This window comes from Elephantulus edwardii, unplaced genomic scaffold (genome assembly GCF_000299155.1).
Source record: "Elephantulus edwardii isolate Elephantulus edwardi_28Jun2011 unplaced genomic scaffold, EleEdw1.0 scaffold00151, whole genome shotgun sequence".
Taxonomy (NCBI): domain Eukaryota; kingdom Metazoa; phylum Chordata; class Mammalia; order Macroscelidea; family Macroscelididae; genus Elephantulus; species Elephantulus edwardii.
Window position 1 is genome coordinate 5,513,271 of NW_006399901.1, and position 21,924 is coordinate 5,535,194.

The 21,924-nt window shown below is 44.4% G+C and overlaps 1 protein-coding gene across 1 annotated transcript; it reads left to right on the top strand.

The window, feature by feature from the left end:
- The first annotated feature begins 1,426 nt into the window (after positions 1–1,426).
- On the top strand, positions 1,427–19,629 carry UNG (uracil-DNA glycosylase). The gene is made up of 7 exons (XM_006894830.1): positions 1,427–1,564; positions 2,197–2,403; positions 4,110–4,205; positions 11,797–11,894; positions 14,525–14,613; positions 16,030–16,208; positions 19,489–19,629. Exons 1-7 carry the CDS (start codon positions 1,427–1,429, stop codon positions 19,627–19,629), a joined length of 948 nt encoding a protein of 315 aa, XP_006894892.1.
- The last annotated feature ends 2,295 nt before the right edge of the window (positions 19,630–21,924 follow it).

The window sequence follows — 21,924 nt, forward strand, 5'->3', positions numbered from 1 at the left end:
GATGGTCATGTGCATGTTGTGGTTGTTGTTAAGTGCCGTTGAGTCGCAGGCGACTCATAGCAACCCTTTGAAGGAGAGTCCTTGGGTGCCTTTCATCCTGTCTCCAGGCTCATACGGTTTCCGGTTTCCGTATGAGGCAAGCTATTATGGAAGTGGATGCCACTCCTCCTTCCAAGCTTGTTTTAATCGGGGAGCTTCACTCCATTCTCCTCCGAATTGGGTAGCCAACCATTAATGCATTTGACACATCTGTGTCACAGTGTTCAGCCTCACAGAAACCACAAGTGACCGTTGTACGGCAACTTGTACACCAGGGCTACACCACCTAGAGGAATGTCTGAACAAAAACAATGAAAGACAGGCCCGAGGGCCGCGGATTAAAAGTCACCCACCCATGTACATAGCTGATGAAATTACCAAGCAAACACAAAATGCATGAAAGAAGACAAATCGAACTTCCCTGAAAAGTAAAAATGCAGCAGTGTGAGTGACCACTTGGGGTCACAGTCACAGAGCCTTATTCCATCTGCCCCCTCCCCTCCAGCTTTGAAAGACCATTCATTCTTTCCTCCCATCTCTACCCCAACATGGAGTATTTGCTTTTCAGTCCATTTTGTTTCAATACAGTTTACTATCAAATTAGAGTAAATTTTTTGTAATTGAAACAAGGGACTCGGTTTTAAAAAATAAAAAACCATTTTCCCCACTCCCTCCGCACTGAATAGCCAGGATAGGAAGTGACCACTTTGGTCTATCTTCTGTCCCTACAGCCTGTAACTTAATGGTTTGTACTTCACAGAATGGTGATGGTTAATTTATGGAAATCATCCAATTAAACGTGTGTGTGTGTGTGTGTGTGTGTGTGTGTGTGTGTGTGTGTGTGCACGCGCGCGTACCGTCAAATCAGATCTGACTGGTACAGGAGGAGGTTGTTCCTCCTCTAGCAGAGCATCTGGTGGATTCGAACTGTTCATCTCTGGATTGCAGTGCAGCTTCTTGCCACTAGGCCAAAGAAACTCAATGGCAAGCCCGCGGAATGAGTGGGTTTTCACTGAAAGGTTGGTAATGGTCAAAGAGCATACAATGCAGACTATAATGCTAATTTTACACCGCAACCTTTTAGGGCCATAATCTTTCTGTGGCTGAGAGGTGAAAGAATTTGCCCCAAAGGCAGAGGGATGATAAATAACTGAACGAAAAGCACCCATTCTCTTGCAAACCCTCAAGGACCATCCCAAACCCCTCCCACTGCCTGGCAGTGTCTCCTGCACATGCGCTCTAGGCCCCTCACGGCCCCCCGCCCCCGGCAAAGCCCCCTGCTATTGGAGCATGCGCGGGCCGCTTGGCGCCAATTGCCAAGCTCCGCCGCTGGCGAGAACCTTGTGGACCCCGGGCAGCGCAAGTTCGCCCACTCCTCGGCTCCGGGATGATCGGCCAGAAGACGCTCTACTCCTTCTTCTCCCCGAGCCCCGCGGGGAAGCGACGTGCGCAAAGCTCCGAACCAGCCGACCCGGGGACCGGCGTGGCGGCGGTAGCGATAGCCGAGGAGAACGGGGATGTGGCGGTGAGTGGCGGCGGGGACGGTTTTTGAGGTTAGGGGCTTGGGGCCGGGTCATAGTTGCTAGCTGCGAGGCCCGCGTGGCTGCAGGAGCGCGCTGCCGAATCTGCAGAACGGAATGTTGAAAACAGCCTTCACGTGTTCAAAACAGCCGCCCCGGCCCTCCAGCCGCGGCCATGCTGGGTGAGCAGCCAATGGGGGCAAGCTTCGGAGCAGTCGGCGCCAATCAGCGCGCCGTCCCGTCCTTCTCGCCGCGCTGCCCAGTCGGAGGGGGAAGGGGGCGGGACCTCGGGGAAATTTTTGCCGCGAAAAGGCCGCGTGGGGACGCTGATAGCGGGGCGCCCCAAGCAGGGGCTTCCGAGGGTGGGCGCCTTTCGCCGCAGTTTCCCCGGAGACGCGGCGGGGCTTTTACATGCCCCTCTCCCTCCTCTAAATTACGAGTTTAATCGCAAAACTCACCCAAGCTCCGGGCTGCGGCCTACCTGCCTGGCGCTAACCACAGCCCTCTAGTCTAGGGATCGAAAGCCTCGCAGATGGGCGTCTTGTGCAGAGGGTCGCCAGGCTGGTGCCGGGAGCTGCGGGCCGCGGCGGGAGGGTCACTGCCGCTTGTGACCCGCCTCTGCGGGTTCCACCTGCAGGCCAGCCCCGCCAAGAAGGCCCGTACGGAGCAGGACGCGCCGGGCACGCCGCCCTCGTCGCCTCTGAGCCCGGAGCAGCTGGTCCGCATTCAGAAGAACAAGGCGGCCGCCCTGCTCCGACTCGCCGCCCGCAACGTGCCCGTTGACATCGGCCCGAGCTGGAAGAAGCAGCTGAGCGGAGAGTTCACCAAGCCATATTTTATTAAGGTGAAGGGGCTGCGTTGCCCTGTCTTCTCCATTAATGATGGGGAGCCCGGCTTGAGACAGCATGTGTTGGGCCTCCACCTGCTTTGACCCCCCCTTAGTCCTCCCCGGGAGTGACCTTTTCACGCCAGGGAAGCCAGGGGTGTTTGGGGTCGCAAAGATTGTAGGATGAGCTCTAAGGAGCCCTGGTGTTAATGGTTAGGCTGCTAACGGGGAGAGTTGGAGGTTTGAACCCATGCAGAGGTTCAGTGGAAGACAGGGGCTTCCATAAAGGTTATATAGCAAGACAAACCTTGGGAGGCGGTTCTGCTTCCTCTCGAGGCGTTATTGTGTGTCCCAGTGTGATTCCAGCACGCATGGCAACAGAATCCAGTTCAGGCTAAGATAGACAGTTTATTGAGAAACTGCCAGACTGGCTCTAAAGTGGAAACCAGTCCCCACTTAAAGTTAGAGAGGGGTTTTATATTGTCTTACAAGGAAATTGGGGAGGGGGATGTCCACGCAGATGTTTGTTAGGAGAATAGGGGTCTCCATTCCTGGGAAATGGAGGTGAGCAGTTTCGAAACCTTAGCAGGGAAACAGCCACAGCTGCTGTTTCCTGTGGTTGGATCATTTCATTGGCCATTCTGGGAAAGGAAGGGAGAGCAGCTCCACAGCCCTGATCATCAGGAGTCTCTAGATGGACACAAAGGGCTAAGGTTAAGCACTGGACTAAGTGAAAGGTTGACAGATGAAACTCCGTCTTGAGCACCTCAGAGGACATCCTGGTGGCTTAGGAGGAAGGGAGTTGCTGCTAGTTAAGTGTCCAGCCTCTTGCGGTTCTGATTCACTGGAGAAAGCTGGGCAGTCTCCTTCCAGGGACCTTGGGAACCTATTATTACATAGGTCAACCATGAACCATTTCAGACTAGACAGGAATGAATTTTTTAAATAGGCAGCTTGGAAGAAAGGCCTGGTGGCCTTCCTTTGCTTGAAAATCCTGTAGGTCACTGTTCTAACCTGGCACTGTGGGATTACAGTGAGTCATGCCACAGGCAACCAAAAAGAAAATGTCACAGCTCCTCTTAATCCAGAATTTAGTCCCTTGATTAGGAAAGACTAGCCTCATAAAACTATCAACCAAAGAGAAGGAAACGTGGCCTTTAAATTCATTTGCTCTTAATTTTTTTTAAAGGAAGTAAATAGGTGTAAAACCAGTAGAAAGAGAACCCAAACTGTCGTCTATCTCATTCTGATACAAAACTATAGAAGGGGGGAATTAATCATTGAGTTGTACAATTTGGGCAGGGGTGAGGGAAACTGAAAGAATTTGTTCAAATTTGTATTCAAGTTTTGTAAATAAACTAATAGAAGAAAGAAAGAGCGAAAGACAAGACAGACTGGGGAAAAACCCTATAGGACAGAGTAGGATCATTCCATAGAATGTCCAGAGCTGTGAAGAAGCTTCCTGCCTAATCCTTCTTGAACATCTTGAGCATTTGGTGTGTTCAACCTGTTAATTAGCAGTACTTTTAACCAGGCAACACTCAGGCTCCTTTACAGAAGGAAAGAGGGAGGGAACTTTGGTGAGAGGCAGGTATTGTTTGCTAATGTTTTAAAGATTTGCATTTAGTTTGGTAACAAACTGGATAATTGAACCAGGTTTCACCGGCTTTCTTAATGGTTTCCAGTGAGAATCTGATTTTAAGCTTAATTTATCTTTACATCAGCTCATGGGATTTGTTGCAGAAGAAAGAAAGCATTACACTGTGTATCCACCCCCACACCAAGTCTTCACGTGGACGCAGATGTGCGATATAAAAGACGTGAGTACAAGAAAGTGATTAATTATAAAGAGGGTATTACTATTTTCTAATTAGATCCACTGGAGTTAAGACATTATCCATAAATTAGTAATATACCGTTGAAATCATGAGGTTTGACTATTTTACTCTTTAGTCTTATAGCACTTGTTTTGCAGAAAAAAGGAAGATCATGTGTCTAGATTGTTTATCTGTAGCTCTCACTGCCACCCCTTCATTGTGATTTGAACAAGTTTCCAGAATGGTTGGGATTTCATTTGCTCTTTGTTGCACATTTTCTTCCCTTCCCTCCCCACTTGCAGTGTACCTCTTTTTCCAGATTAGCTCTCACTTTGTTTTACTTTATAAAGAAGTTACTTATGACATCTTTTATTTGCTATGTATATCAAACTCAGGATTGAACATTTTGACTTTTAAATTTTAAGTTGGAACCAACTCAAGGGACTTTTCAGCGGAGTAAATAGCACAGGAGTATGATGCCCATCTTCTGCTTTAAGTTGCTCGAGTTAAGTATGTTACGTATCTTTTTTTATATTTTACCAAAACCAACCTATCTAGGTGTCATTGGCAAAGGGGCAGTGGTGTGTGATCTTCACTAACTTCACTATGGAGGGAGGTTTCCGCATTTCCAGGAGCAGTCCCAAGCAATTCCTATAAGGTCAGATAGGCCCTTCTTGCCATGTTCTACACTTTTCTTCTGCCATTTTTTGTACCTACTTTATCTGTTTATTACATTTTTCTACCCTCATTCTCCCTGTCTACCCAAGAATGATCCTGTCTGTGTAGAAACATTTTCGTAGCTTTCTATAATACTGGTCTTACACCATAATTGTCCTTTTATGTCTTCTTTCAGTTCTGGGGCCAGCCATTCTCCCCCAACATACTACTACTATTAGGAGTTTGATAATTCATCCTTTACTTTTACTGGATTTATTTCATAATTCTTGCTATGACCACACAGAGCTCAAGACAGAAGTCTTGATTATGAGTTTGATACGTAATAGGCTACAATTTGAACATCTGGAACTGCTGAGTGTATCAAGCAGAACAGCTTCCCAGCTTTGCCAAAAGCCAGGCCTTTCTGGCCCTGAGCCTCTAGGCACAACCTCTGACCTGCTCAAGCAAGTGGTAACGAGATGACAGTGAGAGTGTGGGTCTTCACCTGGTCCAGCTCCTGAAGGTACTGACCTCATCCATGAGCTGCTGGTCGGAGGCACTGAACTCTTTCACATTGTTCTGAGTGCCCATTTCTTTGTGAGCCCATCTCATAAGTGACTCCAGATTTTAGGAGGCTGTAAATCACTAGAGGGCTAGGCCTCCATTTTCTTTCAAATGCAAATTTTCTTCCTCTGAAGATACTGAGTGGGGCTCCAGGTTTTTTTTGTCTAAGGCCTTCAGTGCTCTCTGTATTTCTTATTCTTTAAGTCTTGGCTAAAGGTGGGTGCACGATTTCTGTGATCATTATACCCAATATTTATTTACATGTTTACATGTTTTACAACATGAAGGAGAAAGGTTTCATTTACAGCTAGTTACAGGAGTGACTTCCTGTTGTCTTTAATTAGATCAGGGCTATTCAAACTGTATAGTAAAAGGTTGATGGTTTGAAGTCACCAACTCTCGGAAGAGGCAGCTCATTAGACCTGGTGATCCCTGTCGAAGAGTTCTACTTTGTACACACAGGGGTTCCTCTAAGTCAGAATCAAGGGCAACACTTTCTTTTTTCAAATATCCCTACCTTGACTTCCAGCTGACTATTCTTCTTGTGTCTTTGTAGTTGACACTGTCAAACTTGGCTTCTAACCAAGACAGTTTGAATATCCTGTTAACAAATCCCTTTGCTTTAGTTTATCCTACACAACTACTGTGTGGTGGCTGCATTCACACCAGTCTCTTATTAAAGTGCCTCTGCCCGTTTTGTGCTGTGGAAACTGAAGGGACTGAACATGCAAGACTCTGTAAGCATGGCCACACCTCTCTCCCTGGCTTTCCTCCACCTGCCACCCCTCACCCTCAGAAGAGGTTGATGTGACATGGCCCTTGTCTTGAAAACAACCTCCAGGTTATCTGTCTGTCCATCACTGTCACTCAGTTTGTCCATACCGTGATGATGTGTGTATTGCTGTGATAAAGCTAAGCCACGGGTCTGTCAAATACCTACAGGTTCATCCATGCTGGACAGCTTTCAGGGATGCTTCCTGACTAGGAGGTAGGCCCAACTGCCCACTCCTCAGGGAGTGAGTGGGCCCTTGCAAACCCTGTGGCTATCAGTGCAACATTATCTATGGTAGTCCCAAAAGAGGCAGTCAGCTTGGCAGGTGCTCAGATATGCACACAGTGGCTGCAGACAGTGAATTTAAGGACAGCAGATTTTGACGTTGTTACAAGATTGGAGTTTTGTGCTGTTAGAAAATAGTTAGAAGCTGACTGACCCAACAGGATGGCACCCAACAACAACAGAGATCTCTGTGGTGCTGCATTGAAGCCCATTGCCTATGACTTTTTGTTAATATAAAATTTTTACTTTATACTGGTTTACTTGCAAAGTTATTAAACCTTGTTTTTCACACCGGGTCTTTCTTTTTTCCGTAACCCACCCCTCTTTCCACCCGTCAGACTGTGGGACCCTATGATTAACCACGACCACCAACCCCGCCATTCTTGCCCCTCTGCATCCCCTTCCTTAGATCCTCATACATGTTTTACTAGTTAACCAATTTCTACAAAAATGATCTTATATGGTACTTGTCCTTATGGGACTGAGTTAGTTCACCCCGCATAATGCTCTCCAGTCCCTCCCTGGTTAGGTAGTGATTGACAACACCATTACTCCAGTGTGCTGTGTAGTATTGCATTGTGTGAATGTACCATAATTTCTCAATCCATTCCTTTGTGGTTGGACATCTGGGCTGTTTCCATGTTCTTGTGATGGTGAATAACACTGCTGAGAACATTGGTGTTCATGCCCAGGACCTTTATGGGCTGGCTTTCCACTAACTCTTGGCAGTATGGATAGTGTCTGTTCAGAACATTGCAAGATCTGGGATTTAATTTTGACCCTGCCCTTTGTAGGCTCAGAGCAGAAATCCTTATTAAAGAGCTCTTCAACCAGATGGAAGTGAACTAGGTGAAAAAGACATCTTGATAAGGTAACACACTTGGCAAACGCCAGTTTGCGTCTCAAAGCAAGAACTTTGGCTGTTACTCTTTGTTTTGAAATTGGTTTGTTTTCTTTTAATGTTTGAGTAATATGTTCTGAATACCAAAAGCCAGTTGTCAAACGGCATTGAGGCTTGACACTAGTTGCAGGAATGGGCTCTCACATAGTGAGGATGCTTGCAAGATCATCAGACAGTGCTTTTCTCTGCCACAGGCAGGGTTGTTATCAGTGAGAGCTTTAGAGCAGCAGCTAACAGCCCAAGGTTTGTAGTTCTAGTATTCTGCTTTTGTTTTCCTTCATTTTGCTTTGTTGCGTTGTTTGGTTGGTTTTTATGCCTAATTTAGTTGCTTGAGACTCATAGGGACTTATGTACAAGAACCCTAAACCCTGCTTTATCCTGTACCAACCTTACTGTCTCTGACACATTACCCTAGTCACAGAATTGATCCATCTCATCAAGGATCTTCCTCTCTTGCACTGTCCTTCCACCCTCCCAAGCACGATGTCCCTCTCCAAGGACATGTCCTAAGTCTATCACACGGAGCTTCAGAATCCTTGCCTCCAAGGAGCAGCCCAGTTTCGCCCTCTCTAGGATGAAACTGTTTGTTCTCCTGGCAGTTCATGGTATATTCAACACTCTTCTCCAGCACTACAGCTCAAAGGCATCAATCCTCTATCATCCCTAGTCATTGTCCAGCTCTCTGATGCAAGCAATTGTGAAGATCAGGGGTGATTGAGGTTCCTGACAGCTGACTTTCCCAATGCAATTTATCTCTTGATTTCCTGGCTGCTAGTAATAAGAGTGTTGATTGTGGAGCCAAGCAAACTAAAACTGTTAAGAATCTCAGTCTCTTCATTCATAATCATGCTGCCAATTGGCCCAGAGGTGAGAATCTTTTTTTTTTTTTAAATGTTGAGCTTCAATCCCTATTTAAGTCTGCAGTCCTTGACCTTCTGCAGCAAGCATTTCAGGTCCTCAGTTTCAGCAAGCAGGATTGTGTCATCTACATAACACAGGTTGTTAATGAATCTTCCTCTAATCCTGATGCCACATTCCTTGTCATACAGCCCAGCGTCCCAGATGACCTGTTCTGCATATAGATTGTAAAGAGACAGAATACATCCCTTGCAGACACCCTTCCCAGTTTTAAACCATGCAGTGTTTCCTTGCTTTGTTCTGATGACTGCCTCCTGGTTAAAGTATAGGTTTCGCATAAGCACAATCAGATGTTCTGGAGTTCCCATTCTTCTCAGAGTCAGCCACAGTTTCTTGTGATCCACACAGTCAAATGCCTTTGCATAGTCACTGAAACACAGACATTTCTCTGGAACTCTCTGCTTTCAGCCAAACCCATCTTTAACATTAGCTATAATATCTCTAGTACCATAGCCTCTTCTAAACCCAGACTGCACATCTGGCAGTTCTGTTGATGTGTTCCTCCAGTCATTTTGGATAATTTTCAGCAGAATCTTGCTTGCATGTGGTGTTAATGATATTGTTCGATACTTTCCACACTTTGTCAGGTCACCTTTCTTTGGAATGGTAAAAAACATCGATCTCTTCCAGTCAGTTGGCCAGCTGGCTGTCCTCCAGATTTCTTGGCACAACTTAAGTGAGCACATCCAGGGTAGTGTATGTTTGTTAAAATATGCCAATTGGTGTGCCATCAGTTTCTGGGGCCTTGTTTTTTTTGCCAGTTCTTTCAGAGCAGCTTGAACTTCTTCCTTCATCCTCACAGGCTCTTTCTCATACGTTGTTTCATGAAATTCCTCTGTGTCAGCCCATTCCTTCTGGTATAGGGACAGTATACCCCTTCCGTCTTTTAATACATTTTGCCCAAAGCATCCTTAAGTATTGCCACTCGTGGCCTGAATTTGTTTCAATTCCTTCAGTTTAAGAAATGCTGAGCTTTTGATTTTCTGATTCCAGCTCATTATAATACCTTGCTTTGTCTACCTGAGCTGCACTTTGAAATTTGTCACATTAGCTTTGTAAGAAAGCAAAATGAAGGGAAACAAAGGAAATGACTTTTGTAAAGATGAGTCAGCTCTCGTGCATCTATTGGGTTACAGTGAGTTTCAATAGCCTTCACAGGCAACTTAGACTAGAATGAAGTCATGACTGCTTTTATTTGACAGTTAGTTCCTTGTCCAGAAAAGACTAGCTAAGTAAAACTAGCAAAGAGAAGGGAGCTCTACTGGTTTAGGGTAAGGAATTGCACTGCCAATCCAAATGTATGCAGTTTGAATCCACCAGCTGTGCTGTGGAGAAGGTGGGCAGTCTCCGGTTTGATGTATATTACCTCTGAAACCACCACCCCACACCCCCCCCCCACCCCCCGTGCATCAGCTGTGGGTCTGTTCGGTCACAGTAGTACAAAACAACGATGGAAAAAATGCTCAGAAGAAGCCAGCAAGTAGTGTGAGATTGGCAGGTCTTAGTGTACAGTGGAGGGATTGAGATACAGTGATGTCTAACACCCCTTCAAACTGCAGACATTTGACTGTGTGACTCCTATCCGTAATAAAAAACAAATCCCATCATGTACCCTTCCTCCTTCTGGTCATGTTGCTATACTCGCTTGCTGTCTCCAGGATGAAACTGCTTGTTCTCTGGACATGGTATATTCAGTACTCCAACACCAAAATGCAAAAGTCATCTATTTGTCTTCTGGCATCCTTAGTCACTGTCCAGATTTCAGATGTATAGCACATAAATGGAAAAAAAAAACACAACAAAACATGACATCTTTGCTCTTTAAGCACTTTGGCAATGTCTTTGACAACACGTTTTCCCATTGTAACACGTCTTTTTTTATTAATCAAAGTTTACAGAGAATTTGGATTTCTGTTCATTCATTGTTTCACTTTCCTCCCTAGTGCCCCCCACCCCAATTCACTCTTTTTCATTGTTATATAATCCTTTCCCCCCACTGCAACACGTCTTGTTTTTTGATTTCTTCACTGCTGGTACCAAGGCTCCAAATAAGATAGTTTATTATTTATCTTTTTTCCATCTATTCTATTGTCTGGTCTGCCAAAAAAAGAAGACATAAGCCCATGAGACTGTGACTATGGAATTAGGCCAGTGGGGCTCCTTTGCAGCCAAATGCCCCAAAGCTTTGACTTGTGTGGTTAGCTTACACAAGAACTAGAGCCCTACCATGAAAGCATCCCTCCTGGGACAAGATCCTCAGCAGGTATGCTGGAGACAGTTCTTAGGAGAGCCTTAGAGGTTCAGACAGGAACATAAGAACTGGGATTCTGAAAGAATCCGTGGAGGGAGATTTTAAGTGAGAGCACCATGGCAGCAGCATGGGCCTGAAGAAGAGGTGGGTGGGTCTGCACAAAAGGATCAAGCATCGTCTTTCAGTGCCTCCAGTGACCTCATTCCTTTGTGTTGCCTCTGCTGCCTCTTCCCTTGGCTCTTGGACCTGGCCTCATTTTCTCATTTGGACCATTAAGGGATTGCAGGGAATCAGACATATCTATGTCGCTGGTAGAGACTTTGGAGTGCTCTTGAAAAGTGATCTGTTCATGTCAATGGAAATTTAAAATACATTTATTCTTTGATCAGAAACTCTACCATTGTGACTTTTAGGCCATAGAAATAAAAAGAAATATTTTGTGTCTTGGAAATTACCTACAGATTGGCTGCCCTCCGCTTATTATAGTATCTTACCTTGAAGGCAGTGGTAGAAGCATAGTCCATAGTGAGGTGCACAACTGAAAGGCCATAGTTCAAATCCATTAGCTGCTCCTCCATCCAGTCTTTTCCTGCGCACTTGATAGCCTTGGAAATCCCATGGAGCATTGGGTGTGAGTCAGTGACAATGAGATACAGTGTTGAAAGATGCCCAGAATGTAAGATGTAAAAAATAAAGCATAATAAGTTAATAACACCAAATACAGAGTATTTAAAATGGATTAATCAGCATAGGATAGACCTGATCGAGACTTAATGAATTTCTTTGTGTTTCTGAACAAGTGTCTTGAATTCTTGTTCCAAGGGTGTAATTAATTACTTAGATGAGTTGAAAAGTGAGCAAAAGCAAAGCCAACTTGTATAAAAAAATTTAGAGTCAGAAGAGTTGTGACAGAGATCAGGCAATTTCTAGTGCAAGATCATTTGATAATGGGAAGTAAATAAAGGGGCCAAGGAAGTTACACTTTTAATGTTCTTTTCTCTGTGGGGTCGAGAAAGGGTTTCGTGCTCACTGTTGTTATTTGTGCGGGTCATCAGTCAGCAGCTGTTGATACACCTTGAGGCTTTGCCTACACCCAGTGAGTGGGTGAGGAGTTGCACTTCCAACTCCTCGGGAGAAAGATGGGCAGTCTCATGTGCAGTTTACAGCCTCTGAAAACCAGCTGTGTGTGTTGGTTCCGACTCTGCTGCAGTGAGTGTGCCAACTTCTTAACATCTTGTGTTGACAGGTGAAGGTTGTTATCCTGGGACAGGATCCATACCATGGACCGAATCAAGCTCATGGGCTCTGCTTTAGTGTTCAGAGACCTGTACCACCGCCACCCAGGTACAATGGCTCCATAAATGACTTTGGTCTAGTGTGACTATTCATATCAATACTGTTGAATAACAACTTTGCAGCAGGATTTCTCAAGCTCATCTGTTAATCATTTATTGTTGTTGTTTGCTCTTGAGTCAAATACGACTCATAGTGACCCTATGAACAAAACCCCTGAAACCCTTATCTGTATCATCGTTTTCTCCAGGTTCATACAGATTCCAGAGGCATGTTGTTTAGGAAGTGGATGCCACTCCTGCTTCAATATTAGTCATCCAGGCCCTGCCATTCTGTGTTCTGGGAGTTGTGCTGTGCAGTGTAGGACCTTTGGCAGCATCTCTGTTGCACGTCACCTTTAATAGCAATCTCACCTTTCCAGTATGGCAACCAAAAATGTCTTCAGATACTGTCCAGTGTCCCCTGGGGGCCCAAATTGCTCCTGGTTAGAAACCACTGCTTTGTTGAATCCACCCACCAGATGGTCTGCTGGAGAAGGAGGGACAATCTCCTCCTGTACCAGTTAGATCTTTTTTGACGGTATACACACACAAATAATAAAAAAACCAACCCACAGCTTTGGAAGGCTTTATATACAGTCTTTATACAGTGTAACTATAAAGCTCTGTAACATTTAGTAAGCATCATCTATGAAAGATTGTGGTTGCTGGGGTAATTTAAAGTTTTGCATAGATGTAATTATCAGATGAAATGATTGTGCTTATCTTGTTTCTCAAGAACTTAGAATCCTCTGAACAATATTCCAGATAGTTTTGTAGTATAGAGTCAGAATCAATGCATAGCTGACCCTGCAGCAGGTGTTCAGAGGCAGTAATCAACAGGAAGAAATGCTCGTCTTTCTGCCTCAGAGCATTTGGTAGATTTGCCCATGTGCCTTCGAATTGGCAGCATAATTCCCTATCACTGAGCCATCAGAGCTCCCTGGTATTCCAAAAAGGATTTTTCATTTGACCTGTGCACAGAGTAAGGGAATACCACATACTTTAAAAGTAGAAGTGTATTTGACCAGGGTTGTTGCCTTTCTCCATACTTGTTTAATCTCTGGGCTGAATAAATTATTTGAGAAGCTGGACTCGATGAAGAAAAATACGGCATCAGGATCGGAGGACGACGCATCAGTAACCTTTATTGCAGGCGACACATCCTTCCTTGCTTGCTGAAAGTAAGGAAGACTTGACGCTCTTGCAGAAAGCTATACACTATGGCCTTCCATATAGCTTGCATATGAATGTCAAGAAAACAAAGATCCTTGCCAGTGGATCAATATGCAACATTATGATAGATGGAATATTGAGACTGTCAAAAACTTCATCTTACTTAGAGCCACAGTCAGTAGGAGATAAGGAGAGGTATTATTGTACTGGGAAAGTCTAGTCAAGGAACTCTCCAAAGTACTAAGGAGTAATGATGTCAGTTTGAGCACTAAGATGTGCCTGATTCAGGCCGTGGTCTTTTCAGACATTTGCTGTGCACCTGAGAGGTGGACAGAGAATAAGGATGACAGAAGAATTGATGCCTTTGAGCTGTGGTATTGGAGAAGAGTCCCTTGAACTTAAAAAAGAACAAAGCAAACACTAGGTCTAGGAGAAAGTGCAACCAGAGTGCTCCTTGGAGGCAAAGCTTCATCTCTCATCTTTTGGGCATGTTGCTAGGAGATACTATTCCTTGGAAAGGGACATCATGCTTGGGAAGGTGGAGGGTTAGTGAAAGAGAGGAAGAGCCTCAATGACGTGAGTTGACAAGGTGACTGGCGGTGAGTGTCAGATGGCGAGGACATTTTTCATAGGGTCGTTATGATTCGTACTCAGTTTCTCAGCATCTAACAACAAAAGCAAGCTTCCGTTTATCTTCTTTCCGCTTTGTTGCCCGGTTGTGGATGATGATATGTGCCTTGAGTTGTCTGCAACTCATAGCGACCCTATGCACAGCAGCTCTGAAGCCTGCCCTGTCCTGAGCCAGTCTCACTGACTGATACACCTACCCCATTATCCTTATCACTGTATCAATTCATCTCATCCGGGGTCTTCCTCTCCTGCGCTGTTCCCCCACCCTTCTGAGCAAGATGTCCTCCAAGAATTGGTCCCTCCTTACAACATGTCCAAAGTATGTGAAACGGAGCTTCAAAATCCTTGCCTCCTAGGAGACACTTGGTTTCACACTCTCTAAGACAGACCTATTAATTTTCTTGGCGGTCCATGCTATGTTAAAAGACTCTTCACCACAACTCAGACATCAATTCTTCTATCCTTAGTCATTGTCCAGCACTCTGATGCATAGCAAGGAATTGTGAAGACTGTGGCCTAGAAGAGATTGTTGCTTCTCAGTACTCTGGGAAGGTTCCTGGCAGCAGATTTACCGAATGCAATTCGTGTTTTGATATCTTGACTGCTGATGGCAAGAGTGTTGATTGTGGAGCAAGCAAGCTGTAACTGTTAACCTCAGTCTCTTCTCTCTCCATTATGGTGCTGCCAATTGGCCTAGTGGTGAGAATCTTTGGGATCTGTTTAAACATATAATTCTGATCAAGGACTTTAATTTTTCCCAAGTAGTTACTGAACCTGAAAATTGTACTTTAAGATTTTCCTTTTTCTCTCTCCCTTCCCCCTCCTTGTGGCTTTCAGCTTGGAAAACATCTATAGAGAGCTGTCTACAGACCTAGAGGATTTTGTCCATCCTGGTCACGGCGATCTGTCGGGATGGGCCAAACAAGGTAACTGCTGGAGTTGACTGTTGCAACTGCCTTCTTACACAGGGTTTCCCTCCTGATGGCATATCAGAAATGAGTAAACTGAAGTCTTGGCCATCCTTGGTTCAGGGTTTATTTCTCTAAGACTATTCTTGTGGCAGTCCACAGAAATATAGTCAGTATTTTAGCAAACACAGCTCTCAACTGTTTATATTTTACTTAATTCCTACAGCTTTCCACTTTCTGTCTTGTTGATTTATTTTTGCTTCTTTATATTAAAGATAGCCATAAAAAACTAGAGCATGATCATAAAATGGTTAACCCTGTATATGTAAAAAAATAATACCACAGTTTATCCAGTGGCCAGTGTTCCATTTTTCTTCTCTCCTTGTGTACTATCAGTCAGATCCAATTGGTACAGCAGAGTGCCCTTACTTCTCCACTGAAGCATCTGTTGCATTAGAACCACGCACTTTTGGGATTGCAGCGCAGCTTCTTGCCACTAGGCCTCCAGAGCTCCCTTTATTTCTTACTGTCATCTTCATCTGAAAGACAAGTGTGTTCCTTATTAATATTTTCTGCTTATCTATCCAGATTCCTAACTTTGACCATTAGAAGCTGGTCTCACCTTATTTTGACACCTGGTTGTGAGGGCTGGGGAGGGGGTTAATAACTTATGTGTGGAACTTTCCCCTTACACTTTATCAGTAATCAACCATCTTTATATAATCAGAATAAGGAAAAGTATTTACTGTTGGGTTGTTTTTCTTTTTAGCATTGTATTGTGTGCTTTTGTTTTTTTGTTTGTTTTTTGAGAAAATACATCAGAATACATTCCCATTCACCAATTTTTGTATCTTGTGTTCACTAACACTGATGATAATCTCTTATTCTCTTCATATCGTGTCCATGTTGTCACCCTTTCTCTTGTCCATTCTAGTTGCTCTGCTTGTTCTCACTGTTCTCCTCTCAACCTTGTAATCTGTGATTTAGAGTTAGTGTAAGCAATTTGGCCTCATGTAGATAATTTTTTTAAGAGCACAGCAGTACTCAAGGGTTGCTTGTCTTAATTATTTAAGGAGGCCATATACTCTGCGATACCACCAGTCTCTGTCACTTGTGTCTTGGTGGTTTCTGGCTATTTAATTTTCATCTCTTTGCATTTTTTTGGTTTATAGTAAGAGCTGTGAAAGTCAGTAACCTGTCAAAGGTGGAAAAAGCAGGGTGGGGGGCTTGGGGGGGGCGGGAGACACAAGTTGGTTAATTTTTGGGCTTTGGGATATTTTCCAAAGCAAGTTTTCCTGATGGGCACAGTAATGAATGCTCACTTGGAAGATGTTGAAAAGGCAATGACAAAAATAAATGCCCAGAGATTACTGTTGACATTGTGATACTTTCCTCATTCCCTAATTGCAAACTATTGTTATTGTATGTGCAAAGGTGTTCTCCTCCTCAATGCTGTCCTCACCGTCCGAGCACATCAAGCCAATTCTCACAAGGAAAGAGGCTGGGAGCAGTTTACTGATGTGGTTGTGTCCTGGCTCAATCAGAACTTGTCTGGCCTCGTCTTCTTGCTCTGGGGCTCGTATGCTCAGAAGAAAGGCAGCGCCATTGACAGGGTACGGTTGATGGTTTATTTTTCAGTCACAGGCTGGTTTAGAAATTTCAGGCATAGTTGCAAAACAGTTCTGGAAAATCCATGTCATAAAGTCAATGACTTCGTTTCTCTGAAGGCGGCTATCTCGTGGCCCAGAGAGATAGTCAGGAGCCGAAAGTTGGCCACAAGGGAGGATCCATGTTCTATTGTGGTTCCATTGCTGAGCTCCGCGCTGAGCATCAGGCTCTTTGTGTACCTGGGTGGGCCTGTGGGACTGTGTCACTGCAGTCTTGGAACAGGTGTGAGCGAACTTCTTTGACTTTTCCTAAACTTTAATAGAAGTGCAATCTTAGCATGAATGGACAAGCTGCTAAAATCTGATAGTCCAGGTAAGTTAGAAGTCCATGAGAATCCTTTCTATTCTGTCTTTAGGGAAGTTTGGGATCTGTTTTATTTAGTTTAAAGGTGGATGCTTCCGAGTGACCGCAGTGGTTCATCAGAAAAAAGACCTGGCAGGATTCTTTGTTTAGTTCTCCACTGCCATGTGGGATCACCATGCTTTGACATTCAGTTGAGCAGCACCTGACAGCACTAGGTCATGGGCCGCAGCTCCCAGGCTGGTGCCTGTCCCCCACTGCAGTTTCAGAACGTCCCTGGCTGTTTGCTACTTTGCGTATCTGGGTTCTTCCCAGATGTGAGATGTGAGGGCTTTGCAATCCCCGGAGGCTAACTCAGCCTTGTAAACTTGCCCGGCCTGCATTTTAGGAGTTACTATTGCTTGCCAGACGTGGATGGATATTACTTTGTATACTCTGTACATTATTTGATCTTTCACAATATTTTAAAGGCTAGATTCTTTTGTTCCTGTTTCACAAGTGAAAAGCAGTGTAATGTAAGTTCACTGTGCCATGGTTACACAACTACACAGAGGACAGCTGGAACTTGAACTTAGGGAGCCTGGGTCAAGGCTTTGTGTTCTTAACCTAACCCTACCTCCTTACTTTAAGTAATTATCTCCCCTCCTGGACCCAGCTCTTACAAGGCAGAGTTTGAGTTGTTTTGTAAATAGACTTTAATTTTAGGGAGACAGTAAACTTGGCAGGAAGTACACAGACTTCTTACTTTAACATGGTGGTATAGTGGTTAGTGTGCTAATAACCAAAAGCTTTTGATTCTGACCCACCAACCACACCTCACCTGCCTGTTTCTGTAATAAATATCACAGCCTAGGAAAACCCATGGGTGATTCTGCTCAGTCCTGCAGGGTCCCTTCCCCTGCACCTTATCATGTCCCATTTGCTAGCTCTTCAGTCCTGCATTAGCACACTGAAACTTGAAACCGTCTCCCCCTGACAGTGCAATTTTTTTAATGTAGTTTTACTATGAATAGAAATACTCTAGTAGAGAGAGACGTGAGAATGAATTCTAATTTAGTGAGATATTTTTGCTGGTGAAGATTTAACAATTCACCATATTTTTTTTTTAATTTTTAAAAATTTAATACCTTGACTAGAAGAACTAAAGATTGATATTACAATTGTACTATTACATCAAGCAAAAAATAATGAACCGCTTCATGAATTTGCGTGTCATCCTCTCACAGAGGCCATGCTAATCTCTGTATCATTCCAATTTTTAGTATATGTGCTGCCAAAGCAAGCACTCTTGACAGTGCACTCTTAACCACCACTTTTTTTTTTTGCATTTTCCATCTCTGGCAGATTACCACCATACACAAGTTCAAGCTTTTGTAGGTGTTAATTTATTAACCAAAATCCTTTACATAAAGGTTCACTGTTGGCACTCTGCTTTGCCTTTTACAAATGCTTAGTGTCATGGGTCCTCCAATACGGTATCACACAGAAGAGTATTCAAGAAGATGTCCTAACACAGGCCTTTTTGAAATAATCTTAGATGTTTATTTTAAATGCTGAAAAGAAAAAAAGACAAATGCGGATTGGCCTGTTACCATCTTGCTCAGACAACTGCAGTTGACATTTAAATCAAAGTCCATTTTTATGGTGAGATCATTTACACAGCATGTTGTTATTAGCGGCCCTGCACTCTGGTGCCAGCTCGGGTGGTGCACGGTGGAGCAGCCCTCAATATTTCAGGAGGTTGCAGGGCTGGATGTTGAGTTCCATGTGGTTTGCATTGTTGAAATTTCTTAAGTAGATAACCAGGCCTTTCCTTATCATACAGTCTGGAAGCTTCACCAAAGCCTGCCCAGTATCAAAGCAAAGTGTCAGCCTCCCCTTAAAGTGGATGGGTGTATGGGAGGTCCATGGGTGATGAGCTCACTTTGAGCCCAGGCATCCTCTGTGAAAGGCAAGCATCCTATCAAAGGATCCACCAGTGTCCCTCAAACAGTAGGGAGCCCATTGCTACTGTGTTGTCTAAGTGTGACCCTATAGGGCCAGTAAAACCAAAGGTGGAAAGCCATGCCTTTCATGGACTAGGCTCATGGATTGAAACCACTGAGGTTTTGGTTACCAGATGAGCGTTTTAACCACTCTGCTACCAGGGCCCCTACTATAGAATCCAGGCCGTCGGCACTGAACCTGGCTTCCTAGGAATAGCTGTCAAGTCTGACGTACAGCACGCTTTAAGAGCGGAGCCTCCCCATCTTTGCTGCAGAGCACCTGGTGGGTACAAGCCTGCTGAGCTTGCATTTGGCAGGTCAGCGTGTTGCACACCATGACACAGGGCTCCCTGCTTCAGAAGTCTTCCCTGTCTGCTCATGTACTCTGAGAGCTTCAGAAAAATATTCTAAGGAAGTTATATAGTGATGGCTAGGTAGAGTTTAGCTAATACAAGCAGAATGTTGCATGTGGCTGGCTTTTTGTTCATACATGTTTTCTGAACTCTGGAATTGCTGGCCTGTGAAGTCGTGGCTGTGTACCATCAAGTTGGGAGCGACTTGTAGCTGGCCCTAAAGTAGGTTCTCAGAGGCTGTAAATCACATGTGAGGAGATTGCCCATTTTTCTCCCGTAGAGCAGCTGGTGGATGTGGACTGTGAGGTAGAGGTGCTTAAATAGACAGGTCTTGCTGAATAAGCAGTAGGCTTACCAACTTTCTATGCTTGAAGTCAAGCAAAGGTAGTTAACGGTGAATACATACGTAAGTGAGTTTATGTTCCAGTCTTATCTGCTGATGGGACATAACCTTTAGAAGTGGGGTGAATTTAGAGAGCAAAGAAATTGATTGCACAGTGGTCTTGGGAAGCACAGCAGCTGGAGCCTTCTTTCTTCCCCAGAACCTTGCTCCATCTCATTTCCTTGTTTGCCCGGATCTCTTTCAGAAGCGGCACCACGTGTTACAGACTGCACACCCTTCCCCTTTGTCGGTGTATCGTGGGTTCTTTGGATGCAGGCATTTCTCTAAAACCAATGAGCTGCTGCAGAAGTCTGGCAAGAAGCCCATCAACTGGAAGGAGCTGTGAGCTGAGCCGTGAGGGGCTCCGCTGGTGGCCTCAAGAGAAGTTGCTGTTGACGAGTTAGCTAGTTGTGAAGTTCCGTTGATAGAAATAATTTCTCTACCAATTCCCAAGTACCCTGCATTCAGAGACCTGCCTCCACAAGGCAGCAGTGAGCCAGGCTTCCTATGAACAGTTGTTTTTCCCCAGCCAGAAACCGAGCACACTGTTCTTGTGGACCAAAGAACAAGTACAGTTTTTTAGGGGGAGGGGGAGGGAATGCTGCCAGTCCTTTTTTTGCGGACTCCATGTCCCTTCCTTCATGGTTTAAGGGAGGAGACGAGCACCTTTTAACTAGAGTTAATGGTTTGTTGCCTGCTGCTACTTTTACCTGGTAGGTTAGACTGAGGTCAGTGTTCACTTCTATATAGGAAGGCCCCCTGTGTGTGCAACCCAGCGTTCCAGTCTCACCCAGACACATTGATCCAGTTGATCTTGCAGGAGATACAAGGGGGGGGCAAGTTTATAGCCAAATCTGATCCTTGGCTGATCCAGTAATTAGAGATAGATTTCCTGAGAAGTCCTACGGGAATGATTGTTGGGATGGGCTTTCATAGATGGCCACAGACTGAGAAGGGAGCTGGAGTCTGATTACATGTTTCTGTGGCAGTTGAACAAGGAAGAGGAGGGATTTTCTTTATGGGAGAAACATTTCTGAGTTGGAGTTTTGGAGGTTCTTTTTTAAGAGTTGGGTGTTTTGGGTTTGTGGGGGTTTTTTGTTTTGTTTTTTTTTAAATTTTTTTAAAGCTAGCATAGACTGTTAAATACTGTTTTTGTATGGACTAGAAAATTTGGGATGTTCTAGAACCTGAAAACTTTTTTTTACATATATATATATCTACGTAAGCAAGTGTGAGTGAGTGAGAGAAACCTTTGATTAAGAGAATTTATTAGGCCTGCAAATCACTGACAAGCTTGCAAGATGCTGCTTGCGTTAACCCTGTGCAAGTTTGGAAATAAAAGATTGTTGCCGATTCTTTCTGTGCCAAGTGTCTCTGTCCTCCCTCAGACCTCTGAGTGCCTCCAAGTGTGTGCTGACCGTTTGCACGGACTACATTGTGCTCCCCTTGAACTTGTGTCTAAGTCTAAGCGCACCTCTTCTCCCTTTGAGAGCCATTACCTCCATGGTTCCCTTTGGCAACCATTGTCAAACGGAAGGGCCTCCTTCAAATGCCTGCCAGTCCTTTTGGACCTGCCCCCTACCTACCCTTCCTGCTCTGAAGAGTGGTTAATGACAGAGTTGCAAATTGAATTTCTAATATGAGGGCCCTGCTGCAGCAAAAGGTGAAGCTCTTGACTTCTGAGTATTGTAGAGATACTAGATAGTGGAAGGGAGATCTTAAGTTTCCAGCTAGAGCAAAGAAAAACCATTACGTGGAGGTCTAAAGGAGTAGCTTGCTGCTGGAGCAAAGAAAAAACATTGCTTCAAGGTCTAAGATGCCCTCCATGTCTGCCTGACCCTCCATAACCTTGCAAGTTTGAGAACTTCTCCTCTGAAGCACTCACGTGTGGTGTTACAGACCCCTGGGAATCTGGCTGGTGAGGCCAGGGAACTGGGACTGGGAAAGGTGGCCTGCACTCCATGCAGTGAAGAAAGTAAAAGCTGGAGAAGAGTTGCTAACAGGTTAAAAGAAAAACCGTAAGCCCTCAATGTGAGCAAGGAACTCAAGTATTTCTTAAAAGCACTGAGCTGTGATGACCTTCCATTTACTTGAAAATCTTGCCTTGTTTAGCCTTATTTATGAAAACAAAATTCATAGTCTTTGCATTCTGGGATCAGCATTAAGCACAGTATTACAATATCTTTTCTAGCTGTACCGCTGGCACCTGTGCTGTCTGTCCACCCCATGAAGTGACACCAACCCAGGGAGAAGGGAAGGGACACGATTCCCGGCAGCAGATTTTGACACTGATCTTAATTAACAGTGCCATGAGGAGTCAGTGCTGATAATTGACTTTTAAGTTGCAATAAACTATACAAGAACCAGTATCAAGGAGTCTTGGGTGATCGGTGACCAAAAAAGGAAACTACTAGTTAGTTGTTTACAAAGATTCTTACTTGGATGAACTATTAACCATATGGTAATAATTAACACATTTCTGATTTCCCTATGATTCTGGTTTCCATATGAAAACAAAAGGCAGTTTTTAAAATCTCTTAGGTCAAGGGTTATTAAACTTTCAGTAAAGGGTCAGATAGTAAATAAAGGCTTTGCTCAGGTGGTCTCTTCAGCCACTAGGCTTAGCTATTAGCATGAAAGC

Coding starts and splice junctions, on each gene's coding strand:
- UNG (XM_006894830.1), top strand. CDS start 1,427: ATGATCGGCCAGAAGACGCTCTACTCCTTCTTCTCCCCGAGCCCCGCG. Junction 4,206..11,796: donor AGATGTGCGATATAAAAGAC/GTGAGTACAAGA, acceptor TTGTGTTGACAG/GTGAAGGTTGTTATCCTGGG. Junction 16,209..19,488: donor AAGGCAGCGCCATTGACAGG/GTACGGTTGATG, acceptor GATCTCTTTCAG/AAGCGGCACCACGTGTTACA.